The 18,209-nt window shown below is 42.0% G+C and overlaps 1 protein-coding gene and 1 long non-coding RNA gene across 4 annotated transcripts in view; one reads left to right on the forward strand and one right to left on the reverse strand.

Annotated features, from left to right (window-relative positions):
* The window catches only part of SMYD3 (SET and MYND domain containing 3), a 739,173-nt gene that overhangs the window by 707,043 nt on the left and 13,921 nt on the right, over positions 1-18,209 (forward strand). For both annotated transcript variants that reach the window (XM_027564668.1, XM_027564670.1), the window contains one exon: positions 9,269-9,377. In XM_027564668.1, coding sequence (XP_027420469.1) covers positions 9,269-9,377 — 109 coding nt within the window. The remainder of the gene's footprint in view (positions 1-9,268; positions 9,378-18,209) is intronic.
* The window catches only part of LOC113906478, a 112,962-nt gene that overhangs the window by 47,577 nt on the left and 47,176 nt on the right, over positions 1-18,209 (reverse strand). The window lies entirely within an intron of this gene.

Raw genomic sequence — 18,209 nt, forward strand, 5'->3', positions numbered from 1 at the left:
CTATTGACTCACTGTCTTATAGATTCTACATCTTAGCAGTGCCATTTGCTCGGCTCCAACAGGCTATATTTTCTCTTGGAAATCACTGAAAAAGAGAACATCTCTGCTTCTCAGCACACATTCCAGCTCCTCCCAACACCTGTGCTCTGGGAGCCTAAGACTTCTTCAAGAGCTCAGGGCACTCTTAAAGAGTGCCTGACATCTGTATGAGCTGATTTCAGTAAAAGTACATGTCACTTCTGGAATATATGTCAACAACACTCTGTTGTTGGATATCAACACACTGTATTACAGATACAGACACACAACTTGGTTAACCTTACTGACGGCAAGCTGTATTTCATCTTAGATGTAAAACTAGATTGTGCAACTTTTTATTAGTTGTTCACTTTTATAAATCCGAGTTTTCCTTCAAAACAAAGGAAAGGTGTGTATGTACATTTTAAAAACCACAATGTTCCCTTCTTCATTTAATACTCAACCTTTTGAGATCATTAAATTCATTATCATTATTGTTCAGTAGCTGTGTCCGTCTTTGTGACCCAATGGTCTGCAGCATGCCAGGCTTCCTTGTCCTTCACCATCTCCTGGAGTTTGCTCAAACTCGTGCCTAATGAGTCAGTGATGCCATCCAACCCCTTCATCCTCTGTTGCCCCCTTCTCCTTTTGCCTTCAATCTTTCCCAGCATCAGGGTCTTTTCCAATGAGTTGGCTCTTCCCATCAGGTGGCCAAAGCATTGGAGCTTCAGCATCAGTCCTTGCAATGAATATGCAGTCCTTGCCTGATTTCCTTTAGGATTGACTAGTTTGGTCTCCTTGCCATCCAAGAGACTCGCAAGTGTCTTCTCCAGCACCCCAATTCGAAAGCATCAATTCTTCAGCACTCAGCCTTCTTTATGGTCCAAGTCTCACATATGTACATGACTACTGAAAAACCCATAGCTTTGACTGTATGCACCTTTGTCAGCAAAGTGATGTCTCTGCTTTTTAGTATGCTGTCTAGGTTTGTCATAGCCTTTTTTCCAAGAAGCAAGTGTCTTTTAATTTCACGGCTGCAGTCACAGTCCACAGTCATTTTGGAGCCCAAGAAAATAAAATCTGCCACTGTTTGCACTGCTTCCCCATCTCTTTGCCATGAAGTGATGGGCAGTGGTGGTGGTTTAGTTGCCAAGTTGTGTCCAACTCTCGTGACCCCATGGACTGTATGGCCTGCCAGGCTTTTCTGTCCATGGGATTCTCCAGGTGATTGACCAGATGCCAATTATAATTAATCTAATTGTTCTTTACACAATGGTTTTGTACCTAGAAATTAGAACATTAATTCAGTTATTTAAGACTATTAAATAATTATTAAATACATATCATAAATATAATATTTGATATATTAAATATATCAAAGAGTACATAAATTATAATGAACTATTTAAAGAAATATATATCTCCAAGTTCTTTCTGGACATAGAAGGATTTTAAAGTACCTGAATCCTGCTTTCCTACTGACATATATGATGTATTTATTATATTTTTTACTTCTACTGTATTTTTAACGTCCTAAAACTGTTTTGTCTGTCAGTATTTGTAGACTTGCCCATATAAGCATTCTTTTCAGTCCTTCTTGAACCTCTGACTTCCCATCTTCACTTAGTTCCCTTCTACCAGAAGTACATAGGTTTAGAAATTCCTCTAGTTAAGATCTGTGGTGACAAATTCAGTTTTTCTTTGTCCAAAACGACTTCATTTCAACCTCATTCCTTTTTTTTAAAATTACACCTTAGTTGTTTTTTTTTTTAAGTTTTAGGTTCACAGCAAAATTGAGTGGAATGTAGTGAGATTTTCCATATGCTCCCTATCCCACACATGCATGCCTCATTATCAACATTCCTCATCAGAGTGGGACACTTGTGACAACTGAAAAACCTATAATGACACATCACAGCCACCCAAAGCCCATCGTTTACCTTGGGGTTCACTCTTGGTGGTGTACATTTTACGTATTTGGACAAAGGTATACATATGTATACGTAAAATGTATATGACATTTTTCCATCATTATGGTGGTAGATAGAGTAATTTCACTGCTCTGAAAAAACCTCTGTGCTTGCCTATCCATGCCTCCTTCACCTCTGAACTCCTGGGAACCACTGATCTTTTTACTGTCTCCATAGTTTTGCCTTTTCCAGAATGTCATACAGTTGGAATATAGCCCTTTCAGGTTGTTGGCTTCTCAGTTTATACACCTAAGGTTCATTCCTCCATATCTTTTCATAGCTTGACAGGTCATTTCTTTTTAGCACTGGATAATATTCCATTGTCTGGATGTATCAATAACATAGTTTATTTATCCATTCACCTACTGAAGGACACTTCTGTTGCTTCCAACTTCGGGCGATCATGAACAAGCTGCTATAAATGTCCATGTGTAGATGGTTTCAACTCCTTTGGGTAAATACCAAGGAGCACAATTCCTGGATACTGCGGTTTAGTCTGATTAGCACGTGTTGTTTTGTAGGAAACTGCCAAACTCTTCCAAAGCGGCCGCACCATTTTGCATCCCACTAGTGATGAGTGAAAGCTGCTGTTCTACCTCCTCACCAGCCCTTCATGTTGCCCATGTTCGGGGTTGTGGCTGTTCCAACAGATGTGTACTGATATGTCTTCGTTATTTAAGTTTGCATTTCCTTGATGACATATAATATGGAGCACATTTTCATAATCGTTATTTGCCATCTTTGTATCCTCTTTGGTAAGATGTCTGTTCAGGTTTTTGACCCATTTTTTAAATGGAGTTTTTGCTTATTATTGGGTTTTCAGAGTACTTTGTATATTTAGGATAACAAGCTTTTATGAGAAGTGTCTTCTGCAAATATTTTCTTCCCATCTGTGGTTTATCTTCCCATTCTCTTGACATTGTCTTTTACATAGCAGAAGTTTTTTATTTTAATGAAGTCCAGCTTATCAATTATTTCTTTGACTTCCCTGGTGGCTCAGACGTTAAAAGCGTCTGCCTACAATGTGGGAGACCTGGATTCGATCCCTGGGTCGGGAAGATCCCCTGGAGAAGGGAACGGCAACCCACTCCAGTATTCTTGCCTGGAAAATCCCATGGACGGAGGAGCCTGGTAGGCTACAGTCCACGGGGTCGCAAAGAGTCAGACACGACTGAGCGACTTCACTTCACTTTCATCGTGTCTTTGATGTTGTAAGTAAAAGGCACCACCAAACCAAGATTGGTTTTGAGTTCTTTTTTGTGATGGGTGTTAAGATACGTGTCTTTTTTTTTTTTTTTTTTTTTGCATATGGATCGCCGGTTGTTCTGCAATCATTTCTTGAGGGGGGTAAAAAAGAATACTGTCTTTGCTCCATTGTATTGCCTTTGCTTTTTGGTCAAAGATCAGTTGACTGTGTTTATGTGGGTCTTTCTGAGCTCTCTATTCTGTTCCATTGATCTGCTGGGTTGTCACAAAGTTCACTGACCAACGCAGTATTTTGTCTTTTCTTTCACAAATACAATACCACACTGTCTTGATTACTGTAGCTTTTACGGTAAGTCTTGAATTTGGGTAGTGTCAGTCCTCCAACTGTGTTCTGTTTCAGTATTGTGCTAGCTATTCTGAATCTTTTGCCTCTCCATGAAAACTTTAGAATGGATTTGCTGACAGCCACAAAGTAAGTTGCTAGAATTTTGTTTGGGATTGCACTGAATCTATAGATCAAAATAGGAAGAACTGACATTTTGACAATACTGACTGTCCCTATCAGTGAACGTGGAATATCTTTCCACTTATTCTGATTTTGTTCATCAGAGTTTTCCAGTTTTTCTTGTATAGATCTTCTATATATTCTGTTATAGATTTATAGCTATTTCATTTGTGGGGTGCTAATGTCTCATTCTTTTTGTTAAAGTTCTGTTAAGTTGTAATCAATTCACTCACCATACAACCCATTTAAAGGTACAAGTCAGTGTTTTTTTTTTTTTAATTATGTTCAAAGATATGCCACCATCCCTACAGTCAATTCTAGAACATTTTCATCACCTCCAGAAGTTTACCTTTCACCTATCCATCTTGATTCTTGAGAAAGTTATTTTTGAAGATACAGAATACTGGTCTAGGAATCACTTTTCCTAGGCACATTGAAGGTATCATTCTACAGGCTTCCCCTGTCAGCCTTACTGCATCGCTTTTGAATGTAATCTGCCTCTCATGATTGGCAAAAGGGGAGGCTCCCCTATTAGACCCCTCCACACTGGGTAGACCCTGAGCTTGCTCTTCTGCCCCACAAGCTCCCAAAAGCAGATGAAGCCAGAGGTTCCAGCACACCAGTGGAGCAGTAGTGTCACCATTCTCCTTACTTCTCAAGGGTACCTCTTCATTTAGATTTTGGCCTGATGCTTCTTTACTATCTTGCCAGCACATTGTTACTTTTAAAAATATTTTACCTGCCACCTTACATTGTTTTCAGTGACATAATCAATATGGCTACTAAACTAGCCATATTACCAGTAAAACAGCATCAGAACAATTTTCATAAATCTGAACAGGTTCAAATAAAATCTAATTTATGAAAACAAGATTTCTACTCAAGAGCTTCTTCTTGGGAACTGATCTCAGAGTGATATGAGGTCTGTGTATTCAGATACTAAAGGGATTTAGAGTATACATCTAGAGCTTCAGTGGTGAGTTTTGTTGCCCATGTAAGTGAATAAATAGACCTTATATAGGACAAGTGGAACTTTTCTAGTGAAAATCTCATTGCCATTTTTTCCCAAGGACTTAATGACTAAATTATAGTCACAGTAGAATTCGGTCGTGTTGGCTGGCCCACAGCAACTGCCCACTGTTAGCCATACTGCCAGTGGACTGGGCAGCACAGAAGCAGGTCTGGCAAGGGGATGAGGAAATGTGTGCACAAGTCCAGGGTTAAATTAAACTAATTAAACACACCTAGTTGAAAGTTACAAGTTACAGGCAATGTCTTCTCTGTACATTTTTTTCAAAAAGAAAGCTAAAACTCAAACTTTTAGGTTCAAAATTGGACATTTAACTCTATCTACATCATAAGCCTTTCCTTAAGGAGGCAGCTTCTGGCTACTCAACCAGGGTCTTCCCAACCTCTCCTGGCCCATCAGGCTTCTCTTTGCTACACATTCTTTTCTTTCTTTGGTTTTTTATCCCAATGTTAGGATCTTTTTTAACAATAACAAAAATGCATCATATTACAAGTAAAGCTACTCCACCACTATTCCTGGATTGTAGTCCTTTGAGGGGGGTGCTGGGTCACAAATGAAAGTCAAGGATGTTTATTAGTGCTCCTTCTCTCCTTTGCTGAGCCCTGAACTCCAAATTCTGTGTCTCCATACCTTTGAGACTGCCAAAACTTGTGCTCAGCTCTTTAGTCTAGCTGTCTCTCCTTTGAAATCAACAAAGGGAAAAATAGCAACAAAGGACTACCTACTTGAGATTCTGTTCTTTCTGCCATTTGATTCATTCAGACTCCAGTCCCTCAGTCATTCTTTGACATCTTCAAACAGTTTTATAAATATTTTGTCTAACGTTTCTTGTTAGCATGGAGTTTGGTCTGAAAAAACCTCGTCATTGCTGGAAGGAGAAATTATGCTGAAGAGATTTAAACCAAATCACAGTCATTACATCATTTCATCCATGCGTATTTCAGTTTGTATCTCTGAAAAATGTGGACATGTTCTTAGAATCCCATTTCATGTTCAAATTTCCTAGATTGACTCAGAAATGTCTTTTTATAGTTATTTTGAGTTAAAATGAAAAAGGTCTACAAATTACCTTTGACTGTTGTATCTCTTAAGTCTCTTTTAATCTAGTCTTCTCCTCCTCTGCAACCTTTTTCTTTTCATGCCATGGATCTGCTAAAGATCCTGGGTGATGACGGTTCTGTAAAACTTCCCATATTTTGAATTTAGCTGGTTGCTTTTATTTGTTCCTCTACCAATTGTTTTTCCTGTAAAATGGAATTTTATGGGCTTGATTAAATTTCTTTTTTTGTTGTTGTCAAGGATCCTTTATAGGTGGTACAAAATCTTACTGTGTCAGCTCAGACAACAGGTAGTGTCTGGCTGTCCCATGTTAGTGATGCTAAGATTGATGACTGGGTTCAGATGGTAACAACCTTACACACTGTAAAAATTTTCCATCATTCTTTGATCTACTGGTTTCATATAGTGATACATTTTCCATGGATTAGTTATTTCTTCAAGAGTTGCAAAATGCTGATTTTTCTAATTCAATTATTAGAATTAGATTTCACATTTATCAGCTAAAATTCATACTAATACATTATAGCTACTTGGTTACACTAAAATACAGTTTATATCCATTCTAAAAAAGAGTCCTAACGATAAGTGGTTTTTGCTGCCATACAAATGTTAGAACTGCTACCTGTAGTGAAGAAATGTGACCTGTAATTGCATCACATGGGAAAACCTCAGCAAGACCAACAACATAGGTCCTGCCATCGGGTGTGTTTTTCTCTATCCCCTTTTAATTTGAGACATTCCAGTTCCCTGACCTGAAGCCTTCTGGGAGAATATAGCAGAAAGATCTTGGTGCTTATGGGTCTTAGTTAAATTAGCATGTGCTGCTGCTTTTCTCTTGCTTGTTTAAACACCTTCCTTCCTATACACTTCACCACGGAAACACCAAGGGAGCTTTTTCCTTTCCGGGCCCAGCATCCTGGGCCACACGATTGCTAGCACTATATCCACGAAAAGAAAATTCATAACACCAAACAAGCAGAATGCCTGGGTGAATGAAAATTTTGTTATTATACAGTCTGCTTGTGTTTTTGTGGCAGCATTTTGATTTCTGAATCTTGGAGTCAACTCTGACTGCCAGACCTCAGCGGGTCTCCAGGCCCTATCCAGCCAGCTGTAGAACATCTTTTACGTCAGATCCTTCTCTTCTGTTCTCATTACCACCATTCTGCCTCAGGTCTCTCTGCCTCTAGAGTCTCACCTTCCCACTCAAACTCCTGTTTTAGTCCTTGGGCATCCTTCATTCCTTCTCTGGTTCAGGCCCTCAGCCTGGCCTTGATTCTGTGATTGAAGACCTCTTGCAGGCCTCCTCCCTCCTCATCACTGTCACATGCGGAGAGCTGATGAAAGCTGTGCCTTGGGTAGAGAACTTCTCCCAGCAGGAGTGAGCTTCACCAGGTTTCCTTGGGGTGCTGTTCCGGCAAGTAATCATGATGCTTATTCCATATGTCAGCTGGGAGGCCTCCAGAAACAACCCAGGCACATGCACAGCACCCCTGCCAGAGCTGCAAGGCTGCTCCCTAAATATTTATGTGGAAGTCCCCCTCCCAGACACTTCCTTATCCTCTCCTGATTAAACTCCACTTTGTTTTTTTTTAATATCTTTAAGCAACCAGAGCAGGTACCTGTCATGGAGTAATCATATGCACCACTTTCTCTGCAACCATAGAACCCAAGATTTTCTTTGCTTCTGCTAACTGACATGACAGACATCCACTTAATAGAATGATGATTAGTATAAAATTACTTTTTGGCCTTTAAATTTAATTATGTCACATTCATAGCAATAAAATAAAGTTCCAAATCCAGGTGTGCTTTTCAAGGAACGTGTCCGAGGCAATTAAGTACAGGGAAATGGCGTCCTACACTTAAGCCTTTTGTCCGGGGATCTTAAAATCTTTCCCACACAAGTAGATAATGATGTTCGTTTTGTAAAGGGGAGAGGTGACGTGACTGATCTCTCGGCAGGCTCAGGAGATGCAGGAAAAGCCAGGACCCAGGTGTCACCTTTGTTTCCCTCTGTCCCCTCCCTTTTTAGTTCTTTAAAAGAAACATAGCCAACATTCTATTAATTTAAGTACCTCCCTCTCTTGGGTACTGCTTTCCATTTCTTTAAGAGCCTGAATGAACAAAGTTTCTATATCACATTTCATGTGGGCAAGAGCTGAGGTTCAGGGCTAGGGAATGGTGTGCAGATAGTATACTAATTGGAGAACATATGTGTCTCTTGATAAAGCCACCTCACAGTAGAGCCTAAATGTGGGTTCTATGATGTGTTCATAAATGAAAAGCAGAACCGTGCTTGGCACATGGCAAGCCCCATATAAGTCATGACTTAGGATTACCTTTTGGAGGCCTACAGGCAAGTACCTGTGGTCTCTGGACAGGCAGCATCTGGAATGCACCTTCTCTCAAGCCGCTCAATAGCAAGGATGCATTTCCATCCCCCTCCCCCCCGCCCAACCAAGACAAGCCTTCCCAGATCCCGGGGAGCCCCATTAAAGTCCTCCTGTTCCCCTCCTCCAGGAAACTTTCCCTGATCCCACCAATCATCATAACTCTCCTCTTCGTAACTCCTGTGTCACTTTCTCAGTTCATGCCACACACTTGAACTGACCATTGCTGTGTACGAAGTCATGCTCTATCCTGGGATATTTTTAAACTGTTGTATGAATGTCTGTCTTGTGTCTAATGGGATTATGAGCCTCGAGGGAAAAGATCACATATATACAGTGTACTATCTCCTCCAGCCCTAGGATCGATCTTACTCATACAGCAGGAGCCCAGGAGACTCTCAGGATAGACGATGTAGGAGAAGAGGCCGAACTGTTCACATTTTGTTGAATCTAATATAGTAAGTTCTTGTTGAGTCAAGGTGAGATAACACTGGGTCTGAAACATAGTCTGGGTTTTCATGCTTCAGTCCACTGCAACGCTCTGTTCTAGTCCGCTGTGTGTGGAAGAGGTCAAGTATGTGCGGAGTTCTTACGTGCAGGACACGGTGGCCAACACAGAGGGGGTGTCTGAATCCAAAGCTCTGGAGTCCAGTGATGACAGAATGAATACATAGGGGCAGTAAGAAAGATGGACTGTGATGAATGATAAACTCTGCAGCTGAGACTCAGAGGACTTTGTAGTTAAAGGAGGGTTGTGGGCATATCATTGATTTACTTAACAATTATATACTGAGAGGCCAGCTTCTGGTCCAAGGCATCCTGGGTGCTGGAGCTTCTCTTGGCGTTTAGTAGAGAGGCATTCCAGTCCTGTCACTTTCCCTGAATGCAGAAGGCATTCTAGGGAGCAGGAGACCAGCAGTGAGCTTCCTCCTTCAGCATCGTGTTCTCAAGGCTGCAAAGCTGATTCTGCTTAGTGGCTCGTTGACATCCACAGCCAGCGTTCGCTCCCACTTTTGTATTCTCCTGATGAAATGCTGACTGCATGGGTGAGAGCTACTCACACTGCTTGCCGTTTGTTTTCTTCCAGGATTTTTTACCCAGGAAACCATCCCGTCAGAGGTGTGCAGATAATGAAAGTTGGCAAACTGCAGTTACACCAAGGCATGTTTCCCCAAGCGATGAAGAATCTGAGGCTGGTGAGTGTGCCAAAATCGCATGCAGCTCTTTCTGTTGGTAGGCCTCTTCCTTGTGATTTCTATCAACTCTATACCAGTGTGCAGACACATGCATTAACACACACACATGGCCATAAGTGTTTGTTTGCCAATTTCTATGGTATGAACATACCCACCATCACTGGTTTTAAACTACTAATGTCAAACCAACCAGTTCACAAAACTCAGAAAAAGTAACAATTTACTCTTACTAACTGGTGCAAACTGACCTCAGACACCCCTGTACCCATCTGTCTCCATGCCTCCCCACCCTCGGCCCACAGAACCGAGTCTAAATCTGCAGACCCTTGACCACCTGTCTGGGGACCACCTTCACAGCCTCCTCACCTCCAGCCTCCCTTCCCACGTCCACACATTACAGACAGTGTACACGGAGACACTCACCAGTGCCCAAGGCATGCTCACACTTCGGTCCTTTCAAAGCTGTTTCCTCAGGCTTGGTATAACTCTCCTGACCCTTTAAAGCCCGCTGGAATGCTGTCTGCTCCCTGACCTTCTGCAGCCTGCTCACTCTGTCAGCTGAGCCCTCACCACACAGCAGCACAAATACTTGAGGCCCCTCCCCTCAGGATACTGCAAGGTCTCTGCTTGATGCTGAGCTGGTTTCAAAATAGCCACAAAGAACCTGAGACTCAGGAAGTGTTCACTGTTGGAAGAAGAAGGGAGCGGTCAGTACAATCCTTGCAATAAGTGCAGAGACCAAGTGGGAGAACTGGGTTCATGTTGGGATGCGATGTAAAGGATGACACCTGTGCTCACCCTCTCAAGGCGCCTCCGCTGCCACCAAGGCCCAGGGCTCTATGCTGTCCTGACCGCTCCACTCTGGCAGAGCTTCCAAAAGGAGAGCTCATGTGCTCCTCTGGTCCAGGCACTGGACTGGTGGCTTGTACGGAGAACTGGTGTGTGGGGCTTCAGGGGCAGCACCTTCCCGAGGTCCTCTGGGCCATGATGCCCTTGTCTGCAGAAGAATGGAGAGACTCGGGCCCTGAAATGGGATCTTTCAGGGAGTGTCTGGGGGCTGATTATCCACATTTAGACGAGAAAAATAACAAATGCCTAAGGGATACTTTCCATGTCATCATGTTATCTTGCCGCTGGCCTTACAAATAGCTGAGAAAGACAAAGGAGAAAAGGAAAGATACCCAACTGTGAATGCAGAGTTCCAGAGAATAGCAAGAAGAAAGCCTTCAGAAGTGAACAATCCAAAGAAATAGAGGGAAAGACTGGAGATCTCATCAAGAAAATTAGAGACACCAAGGGAAGATTTCATGCAAAGATGGGCGCAATAAAGCAAAGAAATGGCAAGGACCAAACAGGAAGAGACGAGATTAAGAAGAGGTGGCACGAGTACACGGAACTGTACAAAAAAGATCTTAATGACAGATAACCACGATGGTGTGATCACTCACCTAGAGCCAGGCATCCCGAAGTGTGAAGTCAAGCAGGCCTTAGGAAGCACTACTACAAACAAAGCTAGTGGAGATGATAGAATTCCAGCTGAGCTATTTCAAATCCTAAAAGATGACGCTGTTCATGTGCCTCACTCAATACGGCAGGAAATTTGGAAAACTCAGCAGTGGCCACAGGACTGGACAAGGTCAGTTTTCATTCCAGTCCCAAAGAAGGGCAATGCCAAAGAATGTTCAAATTACCACACAACTGTGCTCATTTCACACACTATCAAGGTAACACTCAAAATTCTCCAAGCCAGGCTTAGAGAAATAGTATGTGAACTGAGAACTTCCAGATGTTCAAGTTGGATTTAGAAAAGCCAGAGGAACCACAGAACAAATTGTCAACATCTGTTAGATGATAGAAAAATCAAGGAAATTCCCAAAAAACATCTACTTCTGCCTCACTGACTATACCAAAGCCTTTGACTGTGTGGGTCACTACAAACTGTGGAAAACTCTTAAAAGAGATGGGAATACCAAACCACCTTACCTGCCTCCTAAGAAACCTGTATGCAGGACAAGAAGCAATAGTTAGAACTGGGCACGAAACAATGGACTGTTCCAAAATTGGGAAAGGAGTATGACAAGGCTGAATATTGTCACCCTGCTGGTTTAACTTCTGTTTAGAGTACATCATGTGAAATGGTGGGCTGGATAAATCACAAGCTGGAATTAAGATTGCCAGGAGAAATAGCAATAACCTCAGATATGCAGATAACACCACTCTAATGGCAGAAATCGAAGAGGAACTAAAGAGCTTCTTGATGAATGTGGAAGAGAAGAGTGGAAAAGCTGGTTTAAATCTCAACATTCAAAAAACAAAGATCATGGCATTCAGTCCCATCACTTCATGGCAAATAGATGGGGAAAAAATGGAAACAGTGACAGACTTTATTTTCTTGGGCTCCAAAATCACTACAGTTGGTAACTGCAGCCACGAAATTAAAAGACACTTGCTCTTTAGAAGAAAAGTTATGACAAACCTAGACAGCATATTAAAAAGCAGAGATATCACTTTGCTGAAAAAACGTCTGTCCATATAGTCAAACTATGGTTTTTCCAGTAGTTATGTATGGATGTGAGAGTTAGACCATAAAGAAGGCTGAGTGCCTAAGAATTGATGCTTTCAAACTGGTGCTGGAGAAGACTCTTGAGGGTCCCTTGGACAGCAAGGAGATCAAACCAGTCAATCCTAAAGGAAATCAGTCCTGAATATTCATTGGAAGGACTGATGCTGAAGCTGAAACTCCAATCCTTTGGCTACCTGATGGGAAGAGCAGACTCACTGGAAAAGACCTTGATGCTGGGAAAGATTGAGGGCAGGAGGAGAAGAGGGCGACAGAGGATGAGATGGTTGGATGGCATCACTGACTCAGCAGACATAAGTTTGGGTAAACCCAAGAAAACAGCGAAGGACAGGGAAGCTGGTCATGCTGCAGTTCACTGCAGACACAACCTAGCGACTGAGCAAGAACAACAAAGGGATACTCAAAAGTGACATTCCCTTATGCTGGTTTTTGTTGAATACCAGCCCTGTTGTCTTTTCCCAATCTCTAAGTGACGTAAACAGGAAGAATCCTAGGATTCCTGAAGGCACTCATCACTTCCTATTTCGTTCACCTGGTCTGACATCTTTACCCAGACTGACAGAAGAACACTGGAAGGTTCCTGCAGTTTCAGAAGAACTTTTCTTTTCTGCTCTGGTGAATGGTGGTCAGTCAGTCAAATCAACTGGGCAGAAAACGCTTATTGAGGATCTACCATATGAATGAACTCCCACAAAAACATTCTGGAGGAAATTTTCCAAGGGTCACCTCCAAGTAGGTAATCTACAGGTAATCAAATTAATCCTTTATGTTGTATGGGACTGCTGCTGCTACTAAGTCACTTCAGTCGTGTCCGACTCTGTGTGACCCCATAGACGGCAGCCCACCAGGCTCCCCCGTCCCTGGGATTCTCCAGGCAAGAACACTGGAGTGGGTTGCCATTTCCTTCTCCAATGCATGAAAGTGAAGTCACTCAGTCGTGTCCGACTCTTCGCAACTCCACGGATTGCAGCCCACCAGTCTCCTCCGCCCATGGGATTTTCCTGGCAAGAGTACTGGAGTGGGGTGCCATTGCCTTCTCCTGTATGGAACTAGAAAGTATTAATACTGCTCATGTGTACATGAATGCTCATGACGGCCATCTGAGGCCAGTGGGCCAGGCATTTTCATGGCCATTTGAAAACCAAAGGAGCTAAGGCTTAGAGTCCCACTGAGGCAGAGCCAGGTCTAGTTTGTCCAATTTAATCTAACACATATGGACCTGTGCTGGCCATTTACTAGCAGAGTAAGATTCTGTTCACCCAATTCCAGCATGCAGTAGGGGTTGTCCCCCATCAACAAACATCTCTCAGACACCAGCTGGGTGTCCTACAAGTCAACTCAACTCTGACACTATCTACCTGGAGGTGGCATCAGATTCCACAGCCCACAAGATCCTCTTCCACTTCAGATGCCACTCACAAGCCCAGATTGTCACATAGGCTTCAGACTGACTGGCTACAGCTTGAGGGTTTCCAGGATCCCACCATGGCCTTGATTAGTTTGCCAGAGCAGCTCATAGGACTCCAAGAAACATTTTACTTACTAGATCACCTATTTATTATAAAAGGCTGTACATCAGGAGCAGCCAGACGGAAAGGATGCATACAGGGCAGGGCACTGGGAAAGGACATGGAGGTGCCAGGCCCGTTCCGAATATACCACTTTCCTCAATTCTCCATGTGTTCACCAACCCGGAAGCTTTCAAATTCTATCCTTTGGAGTTTTTATGAAGACTTCATTACAGACTCATGATTGATTAAATCATTGGTCACTAGTGACTGATTCAACCTCCAGCTCCTCTTCCCTCAGAGATCAGGGGTTGGACTGAAAGTTCCAACCTTCTAATCACATGGTTATCCTAGCAACCAGCCCCCACATTTAGGTGCTTCTAAAAGTCATCTTATTAAAATAACAAGAGACACCCTGATCATTCTCATCACTTAGGAAATTCCAAGGGTTTTAGGAGCTCAGTACCAGAAACAGGGATGAAGACCAAGTGTATATTTATTATATATCACAGTGTCACACAGAGGGATGGCCCACACACATCCACCTTTTTGCAAGTTCACAGGACCTGAGTCTAGAAGCAGGTCAGTTTCATTCAGCAGAAAGACTCTCCTGAGGTTTCTCAGGGTTCAGGTGACCCAGAGAAAGGAAAAGAAAGATATATACTTGCCTTTTAAAATTTATGTTCTTGGACTTCCCTGGTGGCACAGTGGATAAGAATCTGCCTGCCAACACAGGGGACACAGGTTTGATCCCTGATCTGGGAAGATCTTGCATACTATAGAGCAACAAAGCCCATGCGCCACAACTTCTGAGCCTATGCTCTAGGACCCATAAGCCACAGTTACTTAACCTGTGAGATGGAACTATTGAAGGCTGTGAGCCTAGAGACTGCTCCCGAACAGGAGAGGCCACTGTAACGGCAAGCCTGAGCACTGCAACGAAGAGTAGTTCCCACTCTCTGCAACTAGAGAAAGCCCGTGCACAGCAATGAAGACCTAGTGAAACCAAAATAAATAAGTATTTTTTTAAAAATAAAAATAAACTGATGTTCTTTTTAGACTGGCACCCCTAGATATTCTTTCTTAGAAGCTCTGGAAATAATAGGATGGAAGAAAGAGTTTGAATAACGGTTCCAAAGGCTGAGTTTGGAACAAAAATGAGAAAAGCTTCAGAAACAAAAATGCGTTACAGATTCAATTAGGCCCAGCCTCCTCCAGGAAAGGAATCCATTTAGCCCAGCTCTGATTTGGTTTAGGCCCCCATCTCCACTGGGCTCAGCTGAAATTCTTGTGATTGCTGCCATAGGACAGCCCTGGGGTCCCTTCACAGTACCTCCCTCCTGCTTTGTCCTGTCTCTAATCTATTTTCATTTCTTTCCATTTATTTCTAAGAAGAATTTTGTTAGTCACTAATTTGACTTCTTAGACCTTAAGGGCAACCGTCCTCATCTGGGCTGTCTTATCAGGGAGCCTGCTTCTTTCCTGTGAGCTCTGCACACTGCCAACTCCCTCACCCTGGCTTTGTTAGCAGTGCCTAGTTAACTAAAGTCAGAAAGAAAAAGTCAGACTTCATCCCCCTTAATAGCCAGTTTTATTGAGATGTAAATTACACTGTAATGCTTTTTCTCTTCTCATTTCGTATGTTAAAGCATTTTGAGGATCTTTTAAGCTTTTCCTGGACCTGAATAGGGAGCCCAGGCTCAGTCCCACACAGAGCTCCTCTCACACCCACACAGTTATGCGCTATTTCAGCACATTCAAGGAAAGCGCCAAGCACAAGCTGGTGTGTATCTACTCCAGCCTGCACCCTGATTTCAAGTCCTCCTCCTTAAATGGATGATTTAGAGCCTGCACATCTATTGTTCCCATTTCTTAATCTGCTACAATGATTCTTAACCCCTCTGGTCATGTTCTTACTTATGAATTGTGTGAGAACCACTGACTCACCAGAGAAAATGTACACACATAAAACATTTTATATAGAGAGAGAGAGTGGGGAAAGGGGATATAGGGACCACCTGAAGACTCCATGGACTTTCTCTAGGCTAGCAGTCTCTAGGTTAAAAAATCTCTTCTCTAAGTGTGTATCATCACACATGTAGACAGATGGAAGGGAGACGGGAAGGAAAAGAAGGTGTGCAGAGGTGTGCCATAATCATTACTGATGCCTTCAAAGAGGAGTTTGATAGTCTCTGACTCTGGTACTTATGACAGGCCCCTACTAACCTGAAATAGGGAACAACAGTTTCAAGAGTATGTTTCTGAACCAAGAAAGGAGAAGATAAGAGAATGATCCTAAAATGAGAGCATAGTGATTAAGTTACATTAAAGGAAACAAATAGAAATTTACCTATCAGAAAGTGTAATCCCAGCAGTGACAAGGAGCCAAGCGAGGAACCTGGACTTGTACCTCTACCAGGCAGTAACAAGGTGTCATCCACCATACTCCTGTTGGAGCAATGGTGGAGAAAGCCAGCTAAAACAGAAAGTTGACATAAAATTCAGAATCTCCATGTCATACCCAAAATGTCCAGGTTTCAGTTGAAAATCACTCACCATAGGAAAGACGAAGATTTTAATCTTGATGAAAAAAAAAGACAATCAATAGATGCCAACTCAGAGATAATAGATTTTAGACTGATAAAGATTTTAAAGCCCATGATAAATATGCTTAAATAGTAATTACAAAAATCCTTAAAACAAATGAAAAAATAGAATACTACTGCAAAGAAATTAACACAGAAGAAGCAAACAGAAATTTAAAAGCTGATAAATACACTGCCAAAATAAACAGACTGGAGCTTAACAACAGAACGGAAAGAAGAATGAGTTAATGAACTTGAAGACAGAGCAATATAAGCTGTCCAATTGAAAAAACAGAGATAAAACGACTAAGAAATTCAGCAAAGCGGGAGGATATAAATTAACATACAAAAGTCAGCAGTGTTTAATAACACTGAGAGGGAACAAGGCCAAAAGAAAATTAAGAAAACAGTTCTACTTGTAATTGCATCTAACCACTTCAGCATTCTTGCCTTGAGAACCACATGAACAGTATGAAAGGCAAAAAGATATGACACTGAAAGATGAACTGCCCCCCAGCCCTGCCCCGGTTAATAGGTGTTCCACATGCAACTGGAGAAGAGCAGAGAAATAGCTCCAGAAGGAATGAAGAGGCTGAGCAAAAGCAGAAATGACACCCAGTTGTGGATGTGTCTGGTGGTGAAAGTAAACTCAGATGCTGTAAAGAACAATATTGCATACAAATCTGGAATGTTAGGTCCATGAATCAAAGTAAATTGAAAGTGGTCAAACAGGAGATGGGAAAGGTGAACATGGACATTTCAGGAATCAGTGAACTAAAATGGATGGGAACAGGTGAATTTAATTCAGGTGACCATTATTACTACTACTGTGGGCAAGAATACCTTAGAAGAAATGGAGTGGCCCTCACAATCAATAAGAGAGTCCAAAATGCAGTACTTGGGTGCAATCTCAAAAACATCAGAATGATCTCGGTTCATTTCCAAGGCAGACCATTCAACATCAAGGTAATCCAAGTCTATGCTCCAACCAGTAATGCTGAAGAAGCTGAAGTTGAACAGTTCTATGAAGACTTACCAGACCTTCCAGAACACCAAAAAAGATGTCCTTTTCATCATAGGGGACTGGAATGCAAAAGTAGGAAAGCAAGAGATAACTAGAGTAACAGGCAAGTTTGGCCTTGGAGTACAAAATGAAGCAAGGCAAAGGCTAACAGAGTTTTGCCAAGAGAAGGCACTGGTCATAGCAAACAACTTTTTCCAACGACACAAGAGACGACTCTACACATGGACATCACCAGATGGTCAATGCCAAAATCAGATTGATTATATACTTTGCAGCTGAAGATGGAAAAGCTCTATACAGTCAGCAAAAACAATACCGGGAGCTGACTGTGGCTCAGATCATGAACTCCTTATTTCAAAATTCAGACTTAAATTGAAGGAAGTAGGGAAAACCACTAGGCCATTCAGGTGTAACATAAATCAAATCCCTTATGATTATACAGTGGAAGTGATAAATAGATTCAAGGAACTAGATCTGATAGAGTGCCTGAAGAACTATGTTTGGAGGTTTCTAACACTGTACAGGAGGTGGTGATCAAAACCATTGCCAAGAAAAAGAAATGCAAGAAGGGAAAATGGTTGTCTGAGGAGGCTTTACAAATAGCTGAGAAAAGGAGAAAAAGGAAAGGTGCACCCATCTGAATGCAGAGTTCCAAAGAATAGCAAGGAGAGATAAGAAAACCTTCTTAAGTGAACAATGCAAAGAAATAGAGGAAAGCAATAGAATGTGGGAAAGACTAGAGATCTCTTCAAGAAAATTAGACATACCAAGGGAACATTTCATACAAAGATGGGCACAATAAAGGACATGAAAGGTATTAACCTAATAGAAGCAGAAGATATTAAGAAGAGGTGGCAAGAATACACAGAACTATACAAAAAAGGTCTTAATCATCCAGACAACCATGATGGTGTGGTCATGCACCTAGAGCCAGACATCCTTGTGTGTGAAGCCAAGTGGGTCTTAGGATGCATTACTACGAACTAAGCTAGAGGAGGTGATGGAATTCCAGCTGAGCTAGTTCAAATCCTAAAAGATGATGCTGTAAAAGTGCTGTACTCAATATGGAAGCAAATTTGGAAAACTCAGCAGTCGCCACAGGATGGGAAAAGGTCAGTTTTCATTCTAATTCCA

This window comes from Bos indicus x Bos taurus, chromosome 16 (assembly GCF_003369695.1).
Source record: "Bos indicus x Bos taurus breed Angus x Brahman F1 hybrid chromosome 16, Bos_hybrid_MaternalHap_v2.0, whole genome shotgun sequence".
NCBI lineage: Eukaryota > Metazoa > Chordata > Mammalia > Artiodactyla > Bovidae > Bos > Bos indicus x Bos taurus.